Genomic DNA, 22,992 nt, shown 5'->3' with positions numbered 1-22,992 from the left:
AGCCTAACATTGTTCTGGAGTGTGCGAACATACTGCTAGCTTTGACTGTGAATGTCACAGGCCTATTACAATGCTGTGTTGGTTACTCATGTCAACATAGTTTGATTTTTTTTGTTCATATACTTCAATAAGAAACCCCCAAAGTTTTACAAAATGTTTTACTTTCAAAGGTGATACTTTCACTGGCTGACAATTTTAGAAATCACAGAATTCCTACAGTGCAGAAGAGGCTATTCTGCCCATCAAATCTGCACTGACTCTCTGAAAGAGCACCCTACCTAGTCCTAATCCCCCACCCTAACTCCACACATTCAGCATTACCAATCCGCCTATCCTGCACATTTTAGATACCAAGGGACAAATTTGGCATGGCCAATCCACCTAACCCAGCACATCGTTGGCCTGTGGGAGAAAACTGGAGCACCTGGCTGAAATCCACACAGACACAGGGAGAACATGCAACCTCCACGTGCAAACAGTCACCCGAGATTGGAATCAAACCCAGGTCCCTGGTGCTACGAGGCAGCAGTGCTAACTACCGTGCCGTCATGAAACAGTAACTCTGCTCATTACAGTTTTGGGAGGTGAGCTAAAGTTCTTTCCATAATTACAGAATTTTCTACATAATAATAAAACATGAATTTGTTTCTCTGCTTATTTGTAAATGGCCATGGCCAGAAAACATCAAAACATCCCGAGACCCTATCCATAGATAAATGGAACAAATGTTGTGATTAAAAGGTATAATTAACTCCTTTAATACACAAAGCACCAGTTTTCTGAAAGTTGTATATCTACAAGTGACAAGTTATAAAGTAAAGGGGTAATTCTCAGAATTTCACAATAAATACTAATTTCATTCTAATGCTAGTGTTAATATATGTTGCAAGTTAATATATTTAGCTTACACTGTGGTTTTCAAAGTTCTTATGTAAAGGGAGATATACACAGCAAAAAAAAACTGACTACACAGATCTTGTATTCATACATTAACTGGCTGACCTCTCGTGGCATCGCACAGTGAACCTGGAGTGTAGTTATGAGCTACAATGGAGGCCCATTGTGAGCTAGTGATTAGGACACTGTTGGAGCACAGGGGAAACAGTGGAGAAATGGGAATCAAGAAATAAAGCATAGTGGAGAGGGCAGCGGGTTACAGAATGTTAAAATTGAAAACACTCGGCCTCAGAGTTGTGGTTTTATTTGTTCGAAAGCACCAGAGTCAGCATAAATTTCTACAGCAGTTGCTTTCTGAACCCGATCGCCAAGCAGACGACTATATCTGGGAGGAAACATGCCCTTTTGTACTCATGCCAACTTCTTATTAATTTGGATTCCAAATTTAAAGGCATTTGCATTTAAAAATTGTGCTATCCTTTCTTGGTATTTAAAAATCGGCGTGAAATTGGTTTTGGGCCGTAGTCTGAGGGCGGTACAGTGCTAACAGTGGTTAGCACTGCCGCCTCACAGCATCAGGGACCTGGGTTCAATTCCCGGCTTGGGTCACTGTCTGCGCATTTTCCCAGTATCTGTGTGGGTTTCCTCCGGGTGCTCCCGTTTCCTCCCACAGTCAGAAAGATGTGCTGGTTAGGTGCATTGCCTATGCTAAATTCTCCCTCAGTGTAGCCGAACAGGCACCGGCGTCTGAAGACTTGGGGATTTTCACAGTGATGTTAATATAAGCCTACTTATGACACGAACAAACTTTTAACTTTAAAGGGAGCAATATCCTGTGTCTAGCTCTGGGGCAACATGTGGAATCTTAACAGCAGGAGATTGCAACATTATCATACACAGGAATTGAAAGGATTTGAAGAAGAAACTTGGAATCATAGTGCTTTTCAGAATCTTACCAAATCCCAAAGCATTTCATAGCCAATTTCTGTACTATTGAAATAATGTTACTGTTGTATGGCAAGAAAGAAGAGGCAGAGTGTGGCAACTGAGATTTTCATTGCAGTGTTAATGTAAGCTTGTGACAATAATAAATAAACTTTAGTTTAAATCAGATGCCGGTTTTACTTTCCACCAGATTTTCTTTTCCAATCGAGCAGGGGTGTGAAACAAGTTTCCAACTCACTATTATCCATTTTATTTTGCAGCTCTCCAAGATCAAGTTTTACCCGAATGTGTTTGCACTATTATTGCTGATTTCCGATTTAAAATGAACGCCGATTTGCTGAAAGCAGGAGAAATGGCTGCCGTCAGCACAAAAAGAGGTAAATGCTGAAATCACATCTACAGCGGCACAGACAGCTGAAACTGCTTCTGCCAAACTATACATGTCATCTGTAATCCTTGGAGAGCTAAAGAATGTTTCAAATCCAGAGGGGAAATAAAAACTTCTTCCATCACATTTGTTTTCTACAATTGCATTAAGCACAGGCAGAATACTGATTACAGAGCACATTTTTGGGCAAAGCTCAAAATGCATCCTCAACGGGATATGTAGAAACAACTTGTGTGCAACCTTTTACCCCGGGGTCACAAATAAGATCAAGGTTAGACACAATGCCAACAAATCTCTTCCTGTATCCCTTCCTGCAGCTCTGGAGTTATCAGACTAATCAAAAGGGAAGGAGCAACGTCCTCGAGGGAACTCGTGTGTAAAATTTGGTAATAGTCTGAGAGAGTTTTTTTTTCTCCAGATAATTTTTTTTCCCCGTCATGAAAGCACGGCCGAGGCAGGCTGACAGATAACTAGCTACACATAACAATCACTCTATCCCCTGAAGGTTGGAAATGGAAATGATGCCAAGATAGGGACAACTGATTCACCTTAGCAGAGGGGTCAGAAACCAGAAGGCTTAGATTTAAAGTAATTAATAGGGAGATGGTGAAACAGGTTTTCACCCAGAGGGTAATAGAAACCCGGACTCAGTTTGAAAGGATGATGGAGACAGAAACACACACACACTTAAAAAGTATTTGAATGTCTCCTTGAAGGGCTGTGACCAACTGGGCGGAATGGTGGCACAGTGGTTAGCACTACTGCCTCACAGCGCCAGGGATCCAGGTTCAATTCCGGCCTCGGGTCACTGTTGGTGTGGTGTTTGCACGTTCTCCCCGTGTCTGCGTGGGTTTCCTCCCACAATCCAAAGATGTGCGGGTTAGATTGATTAGCTATGCTAAATTGACCCTAGTGACAGGGGAATTAGCAGGGTAATTGTGTGGGGTTACGGGAATAGGGTCAGGGTGGGATTGTGGTCGGTGCAGACTCGATGGGTTGAATAGCCTTCTTCTGCACTGTATGAATTGTATGTATAACGCATGATGGTGAGATTAGGCTGGATAGCTCTTCATTAACCAGCATGGACAAGATAAGCTGAATAGCCTCCAGCCGTGTGGTAAATTTCTGTGGAGTAAGATTTTTCAGATGGCAGCAGGGGACGCATCCCCACCAATCGTAGCAGACGCACAGTCATTTAACACTCCAGAAAGAGTATTATTGGCTGGAGATGGTTCTTCCACCCCTCACTCAGGTGATAGCCCCACCGCAGAGCTGTGGCCAACCTGATGGACTAGCAGCTGTAGTCCCAGCAGTGCCGCTGACAGTAGTGATCAGGATTGGGACTACAAGCAGTCCCCAGGTTCTAATTCCAGTATCAGGCACGGGCAGGGGACTTAAGAGCAGCAGAGGTGGTGAGGCCAGGGGGGTTGGGAAGAAGGAGCTTGGGTCTTGAAGAGGCCTCAGTGGGGGAGGGAGGGAGGGAGGAAGCTCTGTGGGAGGGACATCTGATGTGAAAGGGGAGTCTTTGAAGGCCTCAAGGCCTCAAGTAAATTAAAGGATGGATAGGAAACAGGCCTTACCTGGCCAATAGGCGTCAATTGGGGCAAGGATGAGCAGGTAATGTTCTGCACATGATGTCTATGATTATTAGTCCCGAGCTGAAAATGTATTTATTTTTAATTAATTTATAGGATGTGGGCATCGCTGGCTAGGGCAGCATTTATTGCTCATCCCCAATTTCCCTTAAGGTAGAGGTGAGCTGCCTGCTTGAACCACTGCAGTCCCTAGGTGTAAGTATACCCACAGTGCTGTTAAGGAGGGAATTCCAGGATTTTGACCCAGCAATAATGGTAAAAGAATGGTGAGATATTTCCAAGCCAGGTTGGTGAGTGACTTGGAGAGGAACCTCCAGGTGGTGATGTTCCCAGGTATCTGCTGCTCTTGGGTTTGAAAGGTGCAGCCTAAGGAACACTTGCAGTGCATTTTGTAAATGGTACACATGGCTGCCACTGTTTGTCAGTAGTGGGGGGATTGAATGTTTGTGGAAGGGGCAGCAATCAAGGTGAGGCTGCTTTGTCCTGTATGGTGTCAAGCTTCTTGAGTATTGCTGGAGCTGCACTAGTCCAGCAAGGAGAGTATTCCATCACAGTCCTGATTTGTGCCTTGTAGATGGTGGATCGCCTTTGGGAGGGGTTAGGTGGAGTTACTCTCTGCTGGATTCTTAGCTTTTGACTTGCTCTGGTAGCCAGTATTTATCTGGCTAGTCCAGTTCAGTTTCTGGTCAATGGTAACTCCCAGGATGCTAATAGTGGGGGATTCAGCAATGGTAATGCCATTGAATGGCAAGAGGTGATGGTTATATCCCCTCGTGTTGAAGATGATCATTGCCTGGCACTTATGTGGAGCGATGTTGCTTGCCACGTCAGCCCAAGCCTGGATATTGTTCAAATCTTACTGCATTTGAACATAAACTGCTTCAGTATCACAGGACTCATGAATGGTGTTGAACATTAGGGATGTTTGCAGATGACTGCACAATTCTGACCTCATGATGGAAGGAAGATCATTGATGAAGCAGCTGAAGATGGTTGGGCCTAGGACATTATCCTGGGGAATGTAAATTGGGCAATAATTCTGGCTGGAACGCTACCACCTCACCTGCCACAGAATTGGAGCGGGCAAGGGTCCGACAACAGAAATCTCCTTTGACCTTGTGTGGGGATTTCTGGTCTTGGCAGGATTGTGGAGCCTCGCTCTGACCTCTGCATTTCTGTTGTCTACTTGCCAGTTAAAAGTAAAAGATCAAAAACAAGTGTTGAGGTTCTACATGTCTAGTTTAACTCTAGCAAAAGAGCTATCAAAACCCTTCTGTTCTTTTGTGGTTCTTCCATCAATAATGTGTCAGGCAATCAGGAGAAGTCCTGCAGAAACACCCTTCTCCAAACTCAGTTGGACGATCTGATCCTTTTTTCAAAAAATTCCATGCAGGAAAGTGTTGTTTCAAATCCCTGGGGGAATGTGTCTGTCATTACAAGAATGTACTGTTCTGCTCCACAGAGGGTACCAGTGACCAGCAAGATGCATGATGTGTAGCCATCTTTCAGATACCACCAAAGCAGCAGATGATCTTAGGAAAGAAACGAAAGGGAAGAAGCTCAAGGCCTTGGTGTCTTTGATGGCTACTTGCAGGCCATGGCAACCAGTGCTACAAAGTCCAAGATCTTGGCTGACAGATACGTGAGGTCATCTGCCTAAATAGTCACAATCGCCTATGGCACTGAATCTCAGTCATCTGCAGGTAGCTCCTTCTTCAGGTGGTGGATCCCATATTAAGGATATGACTTGTGTTTTCTTCCAGCCCTTTCCTCTCTCATTCCCACCTGATGCCCAATTGTTCCACCCTTCTGGGAGCATATTTGTGCTCCCAGAAGGGTGGAACAATTGGGCGGCACAGTAGTTAGCACTGCTGCTTCACAGCTCCAGGGTCCTGGGTTCGATTCCCGGCTCGGGTCACTGTCTGTGTGGAGTTTGCACCGTCTCCTCGTGTCTGCATGGGTTTCCTCTGGGTGCTCCGGTTTCCTCCCACAGTCCAAAGATGCACAGGTTAGGTTGATTGGCCAGGTTAAAATAAATTGCCCCTTAGAGTCCCGAGATGCGTAGGTTAGAGGGATTAGCGGGTAAATGTGTGGGGGTAGGGCCTGGATGGGATTGTGGTTTGTGCAGACTCGATGGGCCGAATGGCCTCCTTCTGCACTGTGGGGTTTCTTTCTTTCTATGATATTGCCCCTGGGCTCAAAAACTGACAATCATGCCCCCATTGCCAGCTGCAACTTGAGATAGACAGCCATCCTATTGTGATACCTCAAGTGGCAGAGCACATGAGCACTCAGGCATTGAATGGGGCCGTCAGCTCTTGGCAGCAGGGATAAGGCTGACAATCACAATAGGATGGCCGTCTATCTCAAGTTGCAGCTGGCAATGGGGGCATGATTGTCAGTTTTTGAGCCCAGGGGCAATATGCTCCCAGAAGGGTGGACCAATTGGGCATCAGGTGGGAATGAGAGGGGAAAGGGCTGGAAGAAAACACAGGTCACATCCTTAATATGGGATCTACCACTGAAGAAGGAACTACCTGCAGATTAGAGTAATGAGAATGTGGAACCTGCTACCATAGGGAGTGGTGCGATTAGCTTGTAGGTGTCCGAACAGCAATTAGTGTTGGACAGAGAATGAAGGTAGAAATAAATTACTGCAGATGCTGGAATCTGAAACAAAGACAGAAAATGCTGGAAAATCTCAGCAGGTCTGACAGCATCTGTGGAGAAGGAATAGAGCCAATGTTTCTAGTCTGGATGACCATTTGTCAGAGCTGAAGAGATCTGGATGAGATTTACACTGTTGTGGTGGATAGAAGGCCCACAATAGGTGGAGGCTAGGGAGAAACTGACAAAGATATGCTGAAGAAATAATTGGAGTTTGTAATAAAGGCCATATAATAAATGTGAGGGAATCTTCATATAGATTGGACCTATCAAGTTAAGAAGTATTCTGGACGATTAATTTGTAGAATATTTTTGTGACAATTTCCTGGGACAATGTATTGTGGAACCAACTAAGGACAGCTATTTTACATCAGTGCCATGTAATGAGGCAGGGTTAATTAGTGTGAAAATAAGAACATTAGATACTGGAGCAGGATTAGGCCATTCAGCCCTTCGAGCCCACTGCCATTCATTGAGATCAAGGCTGATCTTCTACTTCAACACCATTTTCCTGCACTACCACCATATCCCTTGATGTTTTGTTTTTATATATGTAATCGTATGTTAAAAGATCCTCTGGAAATCTACATTTGAATTCCTTCTCATGTTTGAAAGCAACATGTCTTAAACAAAGCAAATTACATAGGTATAAGGGGAGAACTGGCTAAGATTGATTGTGCAAATAGACTAAAAGTTCCAATGTTAAACAAACAGTAGGAAACACTTGAAGAAATAAAGATTAAAAGAAGCAGCTTATAATGTTGCAAACAACAGTAGTAAGTCTGAGGATTGGGAGTGTTTTAGAAACCAGCAAAGAGTGACCAAAACATTGATGAGAGAGAAAAGATAGAATGACAGTAAACTGGCTGGGAATATAAAAACAGCTGGTAAAAGCTTTTAAGTATATAAAAAAGGAGAAATAAATGTTGGTCCCTTATAAACAGAACAGGAGAAATCATGGGGAATGAGGAAACAGCAGAGGCATTGAACAAATATTGTGTCTGCATTCACTTAGGACCCAAATTGCATACAGGAAATATCAGTAATAAATATAAGGAACCTACGGTAGTAAATAACAGCAGAGAAAAAGGTAGTGAAGAAACTTGAGGGACTAAAAGTTGACAAATAACCAGGATCATTTGGTCTACACCCCAGGATACTAAAATAGTTGGAAAAAGAGATAATGAATGCACTGGTTATAATTTTCTAAAATTCCCTGAGAATGGTCTCAGCAGAGTGAAAATTAACAAATGTAACATCATCATTCGAGTGTGTGTGTGTGTGTGTGTGTGTGTGTGTGTGTGTGTGTGTGTGTGTGTGTGTGTGGTGGGCGCAGTGGCAGATGGAGAAAAAAAAAATTAGGAACTACCGGTCAGTTAGCCTAACATCAATTGTCTGGAAAATGTTGGCAGGAGTCAAAATAATCCTAGTATGATCACAAAGCCAATATGGTTTTACGAAAGGGAAATAATGTTTGACAAAGTTAAGGGTTTTTGAGGATGTATCTAGTAACATTGAGAAAGGGGAATCAGTAAGTGCAGTTGGATTTCCAAAAGAAATTCTGTAAGGGGTTTGCACAAGATAAGGTCTCAATGAATTGGGGGCAATATATTAGCATAGATAGAGCATTGGTTCATGGACAGGAAAGACAGTAGGGATAACTGGGGCATTTAAGCTGGTAGGATCCTGTGCTGGGGCCTCACTATTTACAACCTATTAATGACCTGGGTGGAGAGACTGAAAGTAATGTGTCTACGTTTGCTGATGATACAGAGCTGGACGGGAATGTAAGCTGTGGGGGACACAAAGGGGCTATAAAGAGATACAAACAGGTTGGCTTGGACTTCAGTTGTCTGTGGGGACCAGGACAAGAGCAGCTGTGCTTTGAAAATAGTGTTCCAGATGGTGTGTTAGTCTCCTGGTGCCTCTGAGATGCACTGGAATTTTCAAAGTGGTGGGGGCAAGTCAGGAACCCACTCAGCTCCTATTAACAGTCTGTTAACCTCCTCAAGGAGCTTGCGAATGGGCCTGGGAGGATGAGACGGCAATTTTCTAATTGTAAATTGCCAAACCCAAAAACAGTTTCACACATGTTGGTGCACAAACCGCTGAGTTCAATGCAGGCAGAAGTTAATGAGCTTTTTCTTAATAACAGAAAATCTTGGAGCTAGAGGACCTTGGTCTGGATTGTGCACTCATTGGCTGTTTGGCCACTTGTGCTCTGGGAGGCTGTTTGGCCATTCGATAAGCAGCTACTTGTTTTCTACAAGGCAGTGGCAGGCTTCACCATGACTGCTGTATGTCTGCCTTTGCACCTTGTGCTTTACAGGCAGCTTCTGCCTCCTTCCTGTTCATGTGTGACACCCAATTAGAGCAGAGCATTGACATTTTGAAGCTGTGCTGAATGAGCGTTGCAGGTATGCCGCAGGGTTAGGAGCCAGAAATTATCTGGGTGTTGGGTTCCTGAGCCAAGACTTTTAAAAATCATAGCCAGTTAAGTGAGTGGGTAACAAGGTGGCAGATGGAGTATATTGGGAGATAGAGAGATTAACAGAAAAGCAGAATATTTCTGTTTTAAAAAGATGTAGAACTTGCTAATGTTTGGGGAGACTTGGGTACTTGGGGCAGCATGGTGGCAGTGGTTAGCACTGCTGCCTCCCAGCACCAGGGACCAATTCCAGCCTCGGGTCACTGTTTATGCGGAGTTTGCACATCACACCTCCAAGGCATATCTATCCTTCCTTAAGAATGGAGAGCAGAAATGCCACAGAGCCTCAGGTGTGGTCTCACCAAAGTCCTGTACAACTGTAGCAAGATTTCTTTTTATCGCTGTCTTCTAATCCCTTTGCAATTTTAAAAACTGACATGTCTAACTGCTTGCTGTAACTGTGTGCTAGCTTTGTGTTCCCTGTACAAGTATAGAATCCCTACAGTGCAGAAGGAGGCCATTCAGCCCATCGAATCTGCACCGACCACAATATCTCCCAGGCCATATCCCTTTAACCCCATGTATTTACCCCACTAATCCCCTGACACTATGGGGCAATCATGGCCAATCAACCTAACCTGCACTTCTTTGGACTGTGGGAGGAACCTGGAGGAAACGCACATGGACATGGGGAGAATGACAGCTTAGATTCACTAGATTGGTCTTGGGATGCAAGGGCTGTCCTATGATGACATGCTGAGTAAATAGAGCCTGTACTCTCGAACTCGGAAGAATGATCTCATTGAAACATTCAAGATTCTGAAAAGGAATAAAAGCAAAATATTGTGGATGCTGGAAATCTGGAATAAAAGACAGAAAATGCTGGAAAGACTCAGCAAATCTGGCGACATGTGTGGAGAGAGAAACAGTTAACATTTCAAGTCCATATGACTCTGAGATAAAGAGCTTCCACCCAGCATTGATCTTCTACTTTGCTCCACCCCCTCTCCAATGGTATTAAATCCATCACATTTCTCCCTCTCTTTAGCTCTGAAGAAGAGTCATATAGACTCAAAACATTAACTTTGTTTCTCTCCACAGATGCTGCCAGACCTGCAGAGTTTTCCCAGCATTTTCTGTTTTTACTTCAGATTCTGAATGGGCCTGGCAAGGTAGAGGGTGAGAAATTGCTTGCGGTAGCTGGAGAGTCTAGAACATGAGAACAGTCTCAGGAAAAGGGGTTGATCAATTAGGACTGAGATGTGGAAAACTGCTCCACTCAAAAGGGTTGTGCATCTTTAGAGTTCTTTATCCCACGGGGTTGTAGATGCTCCATTGTGGAGTATATTTAAGGCTGAGATAGACAGATTGTTAGTCTCAGGGAATTAAGGGATATGGGGAGCAGGCCGTATAGTCCAGTTGAGGCAGAAGATCAGCCATGACCATACTGAATGGTGGAACAGGTTCAAGGAGCCACTTGGTCAACTCTTGTTCCTATTCCTTATATTCATAATGGCCTTTTATATTTAGGTATGTCAGAGGATTGTTGCTTGGTTCGCAATAGTTAAGTGAATAGAAACAGAATAGGAGCAGGAGGAGACCATTCGACCTTTTGAGCCTGCTCCACCATTCATTATCATCATGGCTGATTATCCAACTCAATAGCCTGATCCCACCTTCCCTCCATATCCTTTGAACACCTTCGCCCAAAGTGCTATATCTAACTGCTTCTTGAAAACATATAATGTTTCAGCCTCATCTCTGTCCTAAACAGTCCACTCTGTATTCTCAAACTGTGACCCCTGGCTCTGAACACCCCACCCATTGGGAACATCCTTCTTGCATCTACCCTGTTTAGTCCTGTTAGAATTGTATAGGTTTCTAGGAGATCCCCCTCATTCTTCTAAACTCCAGGGAATACAATCCTAAATTACTCTCTCTCTCCTCATACATCAGTCCTTCCATCCCAGGAATCAGTCCAGTAAACATTCTCTGCACTCCCTCCAGAGCAAGAACATCCTTCCTCAGATAAGGAGACCAAAATGGCACACAATATTCCTGGCGTGGCCTCATCAAGGCCCTGTATAATTGCATTAAGACATCCTTGCTCCTATATTTGAATCCTCTCACTATGAAGGCCAATATTCCATTTGCCTTTTTCACTGCCTGCTGCACCTGCAAGCTTACCTTCAATGACTGGTGTACGAGGACACCTAGGTCTCGTTGCACATTCCTCTCTCCTAATTTATGGCCAGATGGTAGTCTGCCTTCCTGTTTTTGCTACAAAAGTGGATAAACTCACATTTATTGAAATTATACTGCATCTGCCATTCATTTGTCCACAACACATTGAAAGATCTCTGCATCCTCCTCACAACTCACCCGCCCACCCACCTTTGTGTCATCTGCAAATGTGGAAATATTACATTTAGTTCGCTCAGCTAATTCATTAATATACATGGTGTCCATGATGCCCAGTTAACTTGGCGAAATATCATTTTCCTCTCCAGTTAGAGTTATGTGGTTGGATGCACAGGGTTACAAATGTTTTATGTTACCATCTAATCCTGAAATATTTCCTGCAGCTGTCTGGAAAGATTTTGTATTATGAGAAAACAGCACTACTAATTACCACTGGTAATATGGAGCAAGGATTCATCTGATACTGTTCTCTTTTGATCAAGTCTTTCTGCCAAGTACAATTTTGCCATTAAGCTCAGGTAGTTAATTACACTGAGGTACATCCACCACCATTCATGGGTAATGTCTAGTGGAAAAAAATGCACCAGCTGTGACCTATTTGTTCCTTCCTCCTCTTGCTAAAATGGAAGTTGTGACTGTAACCACGCTCTGGGAAAGGGTGGCCAGTTCTGGTTAGATGCTTCCCCAGAGGTGTCATCACGTGATTTCCAGCCTCCAACCTCCTTATTCAGCCAATGGGTCTTTTTCTCCCCAACACCAATGCTTTTATAAATAAAAAAAGTGTTTATAGGAAATGAAAAAAAAAGAGACACCATTTTTAATGCCCCTTATTTTTCCTCTGTGTGGCTCATTGCAATGGCCAAGCGATTCATGTTTAACCCTGGAAAATTAACAACACAGCTGAGAAAGAAACTCCTTTCATTTTAGACTCGGCAAACAATGTTAATTTGAAACCGACTAAGATAATGGATTCCATGTCTCTCCTGGAGTCAAACTCTCCTCTAATTTGGCACAACGTTTCCATGATTGCAGCTTAACAAACCGAATTAGTAATTCGCTGCTTGTTTCTCACTTTTCATAAACCCATTTTTGGATCAGAGCAACCTTTGACTGAATTAGTACAGGAATGCTTTCTATCAGAAGTGCCCAATACTTAAGCATGTGTTAGTGTAGGTTAAAAATTACCCAACGGGCAGCACAGTGGTTAGCACTGCTGCCTCAGTGCCAGGGATCCAGGTTCAATTCCGGCCTCGGGTCACTGTCGGTGTGGAGTTTGCAATTCTCCCCATGTCTGTGTAGGTTTCCTCCCACAGTCCAAAGATGGTGTGGGTTCAGTTGATTGGCCATGCTAAATTGACCTAATGTCAGGGGGATCAGCAGGGTATATACATGGGGTTACAGGAATAGGACTCTGGGTGGGATTGTGGTCGCTGCAGACTCAATGGGCTGAATGGCTTCCTTCTGCACCGGAGGGATTCTATGATTCAACCAGAAGAAACTATGATCTAGTAATGCTAGAGGTTCTTTGGGATAAAGGTGATCAAAATTATACTAATATCACCTTTTTGATTACAACATGGTGCTTATTAGCTACTAAGCACTGCCACAAAAAATAAACTTAGATATCTAAAAACACTTACGAACACATGTATTTCCATTCTCTAGAATTTCATAGCCATGCTGGCACTCACATCCATAGGATCCAGGAACATTGATACAATAGGTATGTTCTCCACATTCATGGGAGCCAATATCGGCACACTCGTCAATATCTGAGGAGAAAGTGAGATCTTGTGGTGTTAATTACAGTTAAACACAGATAGAGAAACCTTCCTGAAAGAGAGAGTGCCTTCCAATTAGCAATAAACTGGTTGAAATGCTGGAACCATCTCATTTAAGGTGCAAGGTGTTACATGTGGGGTTTAAACAGTTTCAAAATTACAAGGTGGAAGAAGCAGATCCAGCTGGTGGATGTTTATTTAAACAAAATACGCAGCTTTCCTTCCCATCTGGACAACAGGAAACATTTCACCTTCTGCTATTACAGAGCTTGCAAAGAAAATAGGTGGCCTTCCTCTAACCCTGAGTAACTTGGCAGGATGAGTGGAGGTCACCAGGAGACCTCTGTGTTTTGGGAGAGCGACTGCAGCAGCACAGAATGCTTTAGTCACACTAAGTCAACGTCAACTCATTTGTTACATAGAAGCAAGCAAGTGGCTAATAACAGACTTTGCTGAAAATGATATCCAACTTGTCACTGTCCACAGCACTGTCAATTCCAAGTTTCCCCTCCAATCAGCACCTTCCTGACTTTGACATGTCACCATTCCAATAACATTGTTGGGTAAATATCCTATCTTATACAATCTGGGGAGCATTGTCAACCCCACCAGAAGGCCCATTGCCACTTTCTCAAAGCAGTTAGGAATGGGTAATAAATGCAGTCTTGCAGTGTTGTCCACATTCCAAGGACAAAATTACGGTGGCAGTGGTCAGCATTGCTGCATCAACCCCAAGGACCAAGGTTCAATTCCAGTCTTGGGTCAGTGTGTGGAGTTTGCATATTCTCCCCATGCCTGCGTGGATTTCCTCCAGGTGCTCTGGTTTCCTCCCAAAGATGTGCAGGTTAGGTTGATTGGCTATGCTAAATTGCCCCTTAGTGTCAGGGGGATTAGCAAGGTAAATCCATGGGGTTTCAGGGATAGGGCCTGGGTTGAATTGTTGTCAGTGCAATGAGCTGAATGGCCTTTTTCTGCACTATAAGGATTCTATGATTCAACAAAAAGCCCAGGAAGATCCCAAGTTTCATTCCCTTTCTGCACTGTTCTTAAAGCATTGACTTTGTGTCATTGAAAGACAATTGATTCTGCTCCTGATTACTTATTCAGCAACTGTCATTGGTTGATGATAGCAGTGATGCCAGTTGGTGAGCAATTAGCCCATCCAAATGCGTCATTAAAGGACCACACAAATATTTAGCACTAAAAGTAACTAAAGTGTCCTGCACAGTGGAACCATACATCCCTGGGCCTGGCCAAACTGGCCATCAACATGTCCAGGCAGTGAGTGAACAAGGAGGTAATCCGAACTGACTGTCTGCCCCTCTACCACGGTTACATTCACAGCTGCTTGTCCCTGGAGAGGGAGCATGCGGTATTCACTGGCGCAGTCGAGGACTTCCACGCACTGCAGGGACGGGGGGGGCTTTATTGACCACTTTAAAACACATTTTAGTTGATGTTTTAAGTTTCATTTGTGATTTATTTTTGTTGAAGGCAGTACCCCTTGAAGGGGCTGCCTCTTTTACTTTGTCCCTCAGTTTGACTTGCTTTATACAAAAGGAGTTGAAACCATATATCAACACATGCAAGAGTTGCAGGAGCAGGCAAAAAATTGGTTGGAAAGATTTAAAAAAATAGGAGCTAAATTTCACCTTTGAGTTAAAGATTCTAGATTGGATTTACACAAATGAATATAATTTCTCCCCATTAGAAAAATTCTTCAATGTCACTTGTTTCCATTCATCAGTATCATCTGCCTATCTAACAGAAGCACTGGAAGTCGGAGCTGTACCTCACTGAGCAGGAACTGGACAATACACTGGCAGACATTTTAAATTTCTCAAGGAATCAATGAAGTGGTTAATCACCACTTGTTGTAAATGGGCTATAAATACAGCTGTGCAGCGAGCAGTGATTAAGATGTTCGGGCAATGTCTGTCTAGACAGTTTAACTTGTGCTTCAGCAGCTGTTCCAGTGTGACTTTATCAAAGGTTTACCTCAAGTCCAGATACAACACATCATAACGACTTTGCAAATACACTTGGGACGTCAGTACCTCAAAAATGTTCAGAGGGTTGCCAGACAGAACCTCCCCTGCTAAGACCCTGCCGGCTATCATTTACTTCACTATTTTAATGGTTGTAATTCTGTGTATTTATCCAGAATCATTTTATTGACTTATGAAAATAGCCATGTTGTCTTATTGTATCTGCAGATATCTCACTGGATTACAAATAAAGAGTTGGAGTTGCTTATTGTGAAACATCAACACAGAAGACAAAGCCAGTTCAATACATGAGAGTCCAGATAGTGACCAACTGGAGAAGTGGCAATGGATGAAGTTGATAATTTTGGGCAAGTTACCAGCGAATAAAAACCAGGCCACCTTTCTTTTCTCTATGCCAAACTGGACAATCTGGCAGACTTCAGTTGGAATACAGCAGTTGGCTATATCCTAGCTGATTCCAATTAAATCTTCATGCCTGGAAGGCACTTAGTGGCATATAAATTCAGTTGGAGAATCTCCAATATGCTAAACACTTCTCTGCAGCTTCCTATATCCAGTTGTCCACAATGGTATAATGGATATTTATCACCATTTTTATTGTTCTATCCAAGTATATGCAAGAATCAAAAATGCAAGCACAGTATCTGTAAAACCCTCAGCGATAGTTGCTCTTTGCTGTGTCTTACTATCTTAGAGTAGTAAAAAGTTGTCTGTTCCAAAAATAGCAACGCTGCCCAAATGAAGGGATGATGATTGAAACTTTGGCAGATCAATGAAACCACAGTTCCTGCTTTGTGCCTCTACAGTGGAGGTCGGGTGGAGCAAATCCCTTTAATGTGATGTGAGTGGAAGTGTAATGGACAGCCTTTTGTTCTTTGCAGGTGGGCCTCTGCACTCTGTTGCAATAAAGAATGAGGATGGTTTCCACCCTGCTTTTTTTTGGGGTGGTAAGCACAGGGAGAATAGAATGGCAGCACAGTACATATCCCCTCATTTCAACTAATCCTCGAAATGTGCAGCCAATTTGTTCCAGGGAGGCACTTCATAACAGAAGAATAGAATGGTTATAGCATAAAGGGAGGACATTTGGCCAGTAATGTCCATGCTGGCTCTCTGCAAAAGCAACTCAACCAGTTCCACTCTGCTCCCTGTTCCCATAGTCCTGCAAACTTTTTCTCTTTAGGTAATTGTCCAATAACTTTTTGGAAGTCACAAGTGAATCTGCCTCCACCACACTCTTAGCAGTGCGTTTGAGATCAGATCCCCGCTCCGTGGAAATAAAATATTTTTCCTCATGTTACCCTTGGTTCTGTTGTCATTCACTTTAAATTGGTGTCCTTGGGTTCTTGACCTTGCAGCCTCTCCCCCCCCGCCCCCCCCAAACCACATCTACTGTCCAGGTCTCTCATGGCTTTGAACATGTCAAATTTCTTCTCCATCTTCACTTCTCGGAGTTGAACTTCTCCAATCTATCCAGGTAACTGAAGTTCCTCATCCATGAACTCATTCTTGAAATTCTTTCCTGAACATTGCTAATGGTGTCACATTCCTCCAACACAATGTAGCGCCCAGAATTGGACACAGTGCACCAGTTGAGGCCAAACCAGTGTTTTATAAAGGTTCACCATAACCTCCATGCTTTTGTACTCTCTGCCTGTATTTATAAAGCCTTGGATCCTGCAAGTCGGGGTCTTATGTAATTTTCAGGTACCAATTGAAGTGAGTGCCATGCAAGCATGACACTGATACTTGGATCTACACCAGCATGATCGGCAATCCTTCACATTAATGTTCCGCCTCGCCTCAAAAATCCCATCTGCCATAAGTCCCTCTGTGCTCCACCCTCCCTTTAGTCTTTACTTCTGGCTCAACTTCAGAGGAGCTACCAGATTCTGTGTTTCGCACCACCTCTTACCACCCATCTGCCCCATCTTGGCAAATTGCCAAGTTAGCAAGCAGCGTTAGCAGCTTGCTGAGATTATTCAAATGAGGCATCCATTGCAGAAGCACAAACAGTAAGGGATACATTAAACAGAACCTGATACTTAGAGACAAGATATGGGCCGCACTCTCAAGGCTTTCAGAACATGATAGTTACTTTAGATCTGCCACTCTTCAGTGAAGCCACAAATGCTGGAGCCAGGAGAATGATAAGACATAGCATTTGCATAAGGTTTCCATTTCCCAAGAGAGACAGTGCAAACCAAACACCTTGTCTAATCCCTTGAGCTCACATAACTAAATTGGGAGGAGGGGAACAGGCAAGAGCAGCATAGGTTCAGCTAGCAGTCCCTCCCAGGACCAAGATGCCATAACAGGCAGGCCATCTCAGTCACGAGACATTTGTCCTGCTTAACAACTGTCTGCCACTCATGCCGTTGGTTGCACCTCCAAGAAGCAGTAGAATAGGATGAAGAAAGGCATGTTGAAGTAGCAAGGGAATGTATAGAAATGATTATCACATTTTAATATAAAACCAAAAGGAATACTCAGCTCTTCATGGAGCTCATTCAGACTGGAAGTGTTTATGGAGGCAGAGCACTCGGAGGTACAATGAGATTCTACAATGTGGATGACACTTAGGGCCCGATTTTACCAAAAATTCACGCCCATTTTCGGGTGTGAAATCGTGTTACAGTTGGGCGCTGGGTCTATACCACGATCTGCACCCGAATCAGAGCAGATCGCGGCTTTACCGACACCCGATTCGGGCGCGAGGAATCGGGCAGCCCAACGATTTAAATGCATTTGCATGCATGCATTTAAATCGACTTAATGAACCGCACGCCCAAATCCCACTTTACCACCGCGCGGCCCGATCCAGATCCACGTTTTTAGTGACCCGCAGAATAAAAATCCGAAGCAGATTTCTATTCTGCAAGGGAATCTCCGAAGCCCATCCTCCCTGACCATCCTTTGCAGACTCCCCCGCTAACCACCCCCTCCCCCCTTCCTGGATCAGAACCCCCTGGGAGGCAGGCCCCCCTCGTCAGACCCCCCTGGGAGGTAGAGCATACCCCCAACCTACCTCAATCGCTGGTCTCCCTCCACCCTGCAGTCCTTCGAGAGCCTGCAGCACCTTCCTGGCCTTCCGCTGGCATCTGCCGGAGGAGGGGGGTGGGCTCAGATAGATCTCTGGTCGGGGTGGGGGTGGAGGGCGCGAGAGATGGACTTGGGAGAAATCTTGCAAACTGCAAATAATGTAGCATTGTCTTTGTGCTGCCTAATTATCTATGAGAAAGGTAATTAAACTACAGTGTCCTAGTGAGCAATTAGTGACCTGTATAATACATTTGTGATCTGTAACTGGATTGTTGATGCTCAAATGTTCAGAGTCCTGCGGTGAACTTGGAAGAATTGTCCCCGTGGTGGAACTTGATTGGAAATAAGATTCAAGGAGATTACTAAATCGTGTTTTCATCTGAACATTGCACAGAATTAGAGGAATTCCCTTTGGAAGATAATGTCAAAATTATAATCGCAGGAACCAAAAACCTGACAGTCAAAAATTTGGGAAAATCTTTCAAAATATGGATGGGGGATATATATTTTGAAATATTTTCCCAGATTTTTGACTGTCAGGTTTTTGGTTCCTGCGATTATAATTTTGACATTATCTTCCAAAGGGAATTCCTCTAATTCTGTGCAATGTTCAGATGAAAACACGATTTAGTAATCTCCTTGAATCTTATTTCCAACCAAGTTCCACCACGGGGACAATTCTTCCAAGTTCACCGCAGGACTCTGAACATTTGAGCATCAACAATTCAGTTACAGATCACAAATGTATTATACAGGTCACTAATTGCTCACTAGGACACTGTAGTTTAATTACCTTTCTCATAGATAATTAGGCAGCACAAAGACGATGCTACATTTTTTGCAGTTTGCAAGATTCTCCCAAGTCCATCCAACCCCCCCCCACTCTCTCTGCTGTTTTTTCTCCCCGCCCGGGCGCGCCGCTTCAGATTTTTTGCAAACTGCGCATGTGCAGTTCAGAGCTCCAATCGGTCCGGCAGCACCAAGCCCCGCCCACAGCGTGAATCAGACCGGAGCCGGCAAAACACGTATAGGCGCGCTGGAAAGAGGATTCCGGGCTCGGATCTATTTGACGCCCAGATTCGGCACTTAGACTCAAAATGGTAAAATCAGGCCCTTAGGGTTGAACATGTGAAAGCAGAGAAAATAGAACGGCAATGCTGACAAGAAGATAGATCATAATATAAGAGAATAATTAATTGATTAGTTGTATTAGGATCTTCTTTTTAAATGGCACTGACAAATCTACCAGGTAACAGTCCTCATGAGGCTCCATTCCATTCTCCCAGCTTGCTGCTGGGGCCACCTCTCCACAACTCACTGATAACTGGGCTATTTTGGATGACAGATTACAAGGGTGGGCAAACTACAACATGACACACATTTCAGAGGGACATTGCAGAGCTGCTTTTGAGCAATGAAAGCACTCCTTTATTCTGATATTTCCTGAGGCATGGTGCGGTAATGCACATGGAGGAATCATCTTGGATAGCAATGGGTTCACATAAATCACCAATAAACAATTTGTTCACCTAATTCTTTTCAAGACAAGATAGATGAGGGAGGCTGAAATTCATAGAATAGAATCCTTATAGTGCAAAAGAGGCCATTTGGCCCATTGAGTCTGCACTGACTCTGACCAGGCCTTCTTCCCTCACCCTGTCCCTGTAACCCCACACATTTTGCATGGCTAATCCATCTAACCTACACATCTTGGGACACTAAGGGGCAATTTAGCCTATCCGCCTAACCTGCACATCTTTGGAGAGTGGGAGGAAACTGGAGCATCTGGAGGAGACCCATGCGGACACAGGAAGGATGTGCAAACTCCACACAGTCACCCAAGGCTGGAATTGAACCCGGGTCCCTGGAGCTCTGAGGCAGCAGTGTTGACCACTGTGCCACCTTGCTGCCCCTGTGGATGAAAGTTCCATAACTTTGTGAAGTTGCCATTTCTATAGAGAATTATTGGGGCTAGCTACACATGATCTGAACATTCAGCAAGTCAAAGCTGTTCCTATTCAGAAGGTTGGATTTAAGGTAAGAGCTTGCAATGCCATGTAGGTGTCATCTCCTGTGTCCTGAACTGGAGGGACTAGTAACTGGATAGTTCAATAACATTCTTGCTCTCATGCCAAACTGCATGCATCCTCCAACATGACTGATGCTCTGACAGATCCTTGGTTGATATTATACAGATTCCACTTGGTTGCTTGAAAAGGAACCAACAGCATAGAAGTTGTGAGAACCGATAAGTTTTACAGTCACAGACACAGCTGCTCAGCAGATGATCTCAGCTACAGACTTCACTGCAAAAGCTGGCAGAACTCTCCAATAGCTTTTTCTTAAAATAAACTTACTTCCACACACAAAGCTCCTCACTGCAAACTTCAAAAGGTTCGCAAGAGCTGCAAGTGGCTTGTGAGGGGGTTAATAATTTGTGTGGTGCCTCCCCTTCATTACGCTGGCTCAGAATCTTTGACTTTTGCCAGGACAGACAATTCCTTGTCGTCTCGGAAGCCCTCAGGCGGTTTGGGGAAGATCAGTTCTGTACAGGTGCACTGCAAAACAGAAAACCACTCCAAGCAATTCTATCACATACACCAACCTCTGTTCAAAACTTCAAGACTACAGGATACACGTTTCTACCAATATCAGCACATTGGGGTCTCAAACTCCTCGTGTACTCCATCCCAATTTACCCTTGGTGCATGCGTTTGACCCATGTGCAACATTCGTTTGCATATTTTAAGTGGGCTCCAGGCAACGTTGGCTCTCGTGTCACGGGGAGGCCCCAGGCCCAAATCGAAACTGCTATTATGTAGAACAGAGACCCAAATGAAACAGGATCTACCACAATTTCCAGACTCTGCAAAGTAGACATTCCATGCCAGCATTAATGAAATGCCAGAAAAAGCATGGAAACAAAAGGCACGTTTTTCCAGCCGCTCCCACCAGCTGAAGTCACACCCTCATGGCAATTCCCTGGCAGCGAGATGGGTGATCCATGCCAAATCCCATAAATTTTGGCAGGACTGGAAGATCCCACCGGCAGTCAATGGCTTGCTGCATCCACTGCGGGGGAAACCCATCATGGGGCCAGAGGTGGTCAGAAAATGGGGTCAAAATCTTGCCATGTCAGTCCAAACCAACTGTACTGTTTTACTACTTTTTTTCTTCCCGGGTGTTCATTTTCACGAGAAATTATGAAATAAAAATACACACTACATCATACAGTAAATGTATCCCCGAATTTAAAATACATCATATCCAGCTGCCATAGAATATAGATGTACTTTTCTCAATCAGCATTGGTTAAGAAATGCTAGTTAGAATGAAAGAGAAAGTTAAAGAGTATTAAAAAAGGAAGACCAGACAGGACTGTACAGTACTAATAGCACATTTATTCCCATCACGCACCTGTGCAAACTTTGCCGTCTCCTTGGTAGCCAGGTGCACATTTGCAGATGTGCTCACGTTCATTTATTGGGAAACACTCTGCTCTTGCATCACAAGTATGCCTTCCATCCTGACATGGATTTACAGACTCAGGCTGAGGGTTAACTGCAAAAAGATCAAGAAAAACACCTGAGGAACTGCATTTTAAAGATTGGTGTGTCTATTGAAGAAGTACCATAGATTCAATAATGGAAGACCAGTTTTATAATGACCCAAGGACAGGTGAGTAACTTAATTTGATTTAGCTACCTGTATTATCAGTATTTTACCATTAGTTTATACACCCCGGGAAATAACTGACATCCATAATTAGTCTGAACACAAGCACAAAACACAGAGGAGACATTTGTTAGTGTTAATAAGTGAACAGAGAGAAAGCAAGGACGATTATATTGAGTCATCACTTTCATGAAATCCTGAAGAACACTACAACCAACAGATGACCTTTAAAGTACATTAATTACTGTTGTGTATGCTCACATAACAAGCCAAATCGCAAATAGCAGACGTATGAGTGACTAGATAGTGTGATTTTGATGGCCTTAAGTGAAGGGCAAAGGACACTGTTGCCAACCCTCTAGCATTTGCCTGGCGTCTTCAGGAATTGAACTTCAATCCCCTGGACACAGCTTGGTGTAATTCTTGAGAAATATCAGTGACATTAAAAATTGTCATTTTCTTTGAACGTTTCTCTTTACCAGGTACAAAATATGGGACAAAAATTGTTTGCCTGAAAATCAAGCATGGTCCAATTGGGTAATGAGTCTTTCCAATTAGCGTAGGGAGGCAGTGTGTCAAAGATGGACGCATTGGCCAACTAACGGCTGGAGCAAGGGGAGAGTCAGGTGTTGAAACCTTTGTGAATATATTTAATTGCAGTTGGCAACTCTAGCAAGGGATGAATCAGGTTAGTTACTCAGTTATCCATGACAGTCAAACTTGCTCCCTCCCCTCTGACTATTCAGAGGGGACAATTTCTATAAATTTCTAAACTCAACTCGCTACCATCTCTCAACTCTTCCACTGTCTAAATTGTCAGACTCAAGGGATGAGCAGGAACTCCTCCAAATACGGGTAAATCTATGGTCCCCACCACTGACACTATTCCCTGTTCACCAACTCCACGAGATTGAAATCAAACTATTCAGAATTTTGAGTCAGAATATTTCAGGGAGAAGTGGCCATGACTGGGTTTAACTCCTGTCAATTGCCGGAGGTTGTGGTGTCTTCCCCATATGGGAAAATGTCCCATCTCCAAGAGCTGCTGGCCAGTCAGATGGCTGGCAGCTCACCAGCCCAGCAGCGCCACTGGGAGTGGAGTTCACTGTTGGCATTGCAGTTAGTCCCTTACAATGAAGGGTGATGGAGGCAGATAATGAGGCTAGTAGGGTGGCCCGAGTAGGGCCAGTTAGGCAGATCCTGGAGAGGGGCAGCGATCAGGAGACCAAGGAGGAGAAAAACAAGTGGTGGCAACCATTTCCATTGGGAGGTTGACTCCATTGGACACTGGGTACCTGAACAGGAGTGTCCTCTGCTGAGCCAGCAGCCAGGCCACCAGAGTTTACCTAGTGGCCCTGTCCTT

General features: G+C 44.0%; 1 protein-coding gene across 1 annotated transcript in view; it reads right to left on the bottom strand.

The window, feature by feature from the left end:
* The window catches only part of nid2a (nidogen 2a (osteonidogen)), a 145,445-nt gene that overhangs the window by 104,738 nt on the left and 17,715 nt on the right, over nt 1-22,992 (bottom strand). The window contains exons 9-10 of the mRNA XM_078233935.1: nt 21,372-21,515; nt 12,763-12,894 (exon numbers count right to left, since the gene is read on the bottom strand). Of these exons, the coding sequence (XP_078090061.1) occupies nt 12,763-12,894; nt 21,372-21,515 (276 nt within the window). The remainder of the gene's footprint in view (nt 1-12,762; nt 12,895-21,371; nt 21,516-22,992) is intronic.

This window comes from Mustelus asterias, chromosome 18 (assembly GCF_964213995.1).
Source record: "Mustelus asterias chromosome 18, sMusAst1.hap1.1, whole genome shotgun sequence".
Lineage (NCBI taxonomy): Eukaryota > Metazoa > Chordata > Chondrichthyes > Carcharhiniformes > Triakidae > Mustelus > Mustelus asterias.
This window is presented reverse-complemented; position numbering and strand designations above follow the sequence as displayed.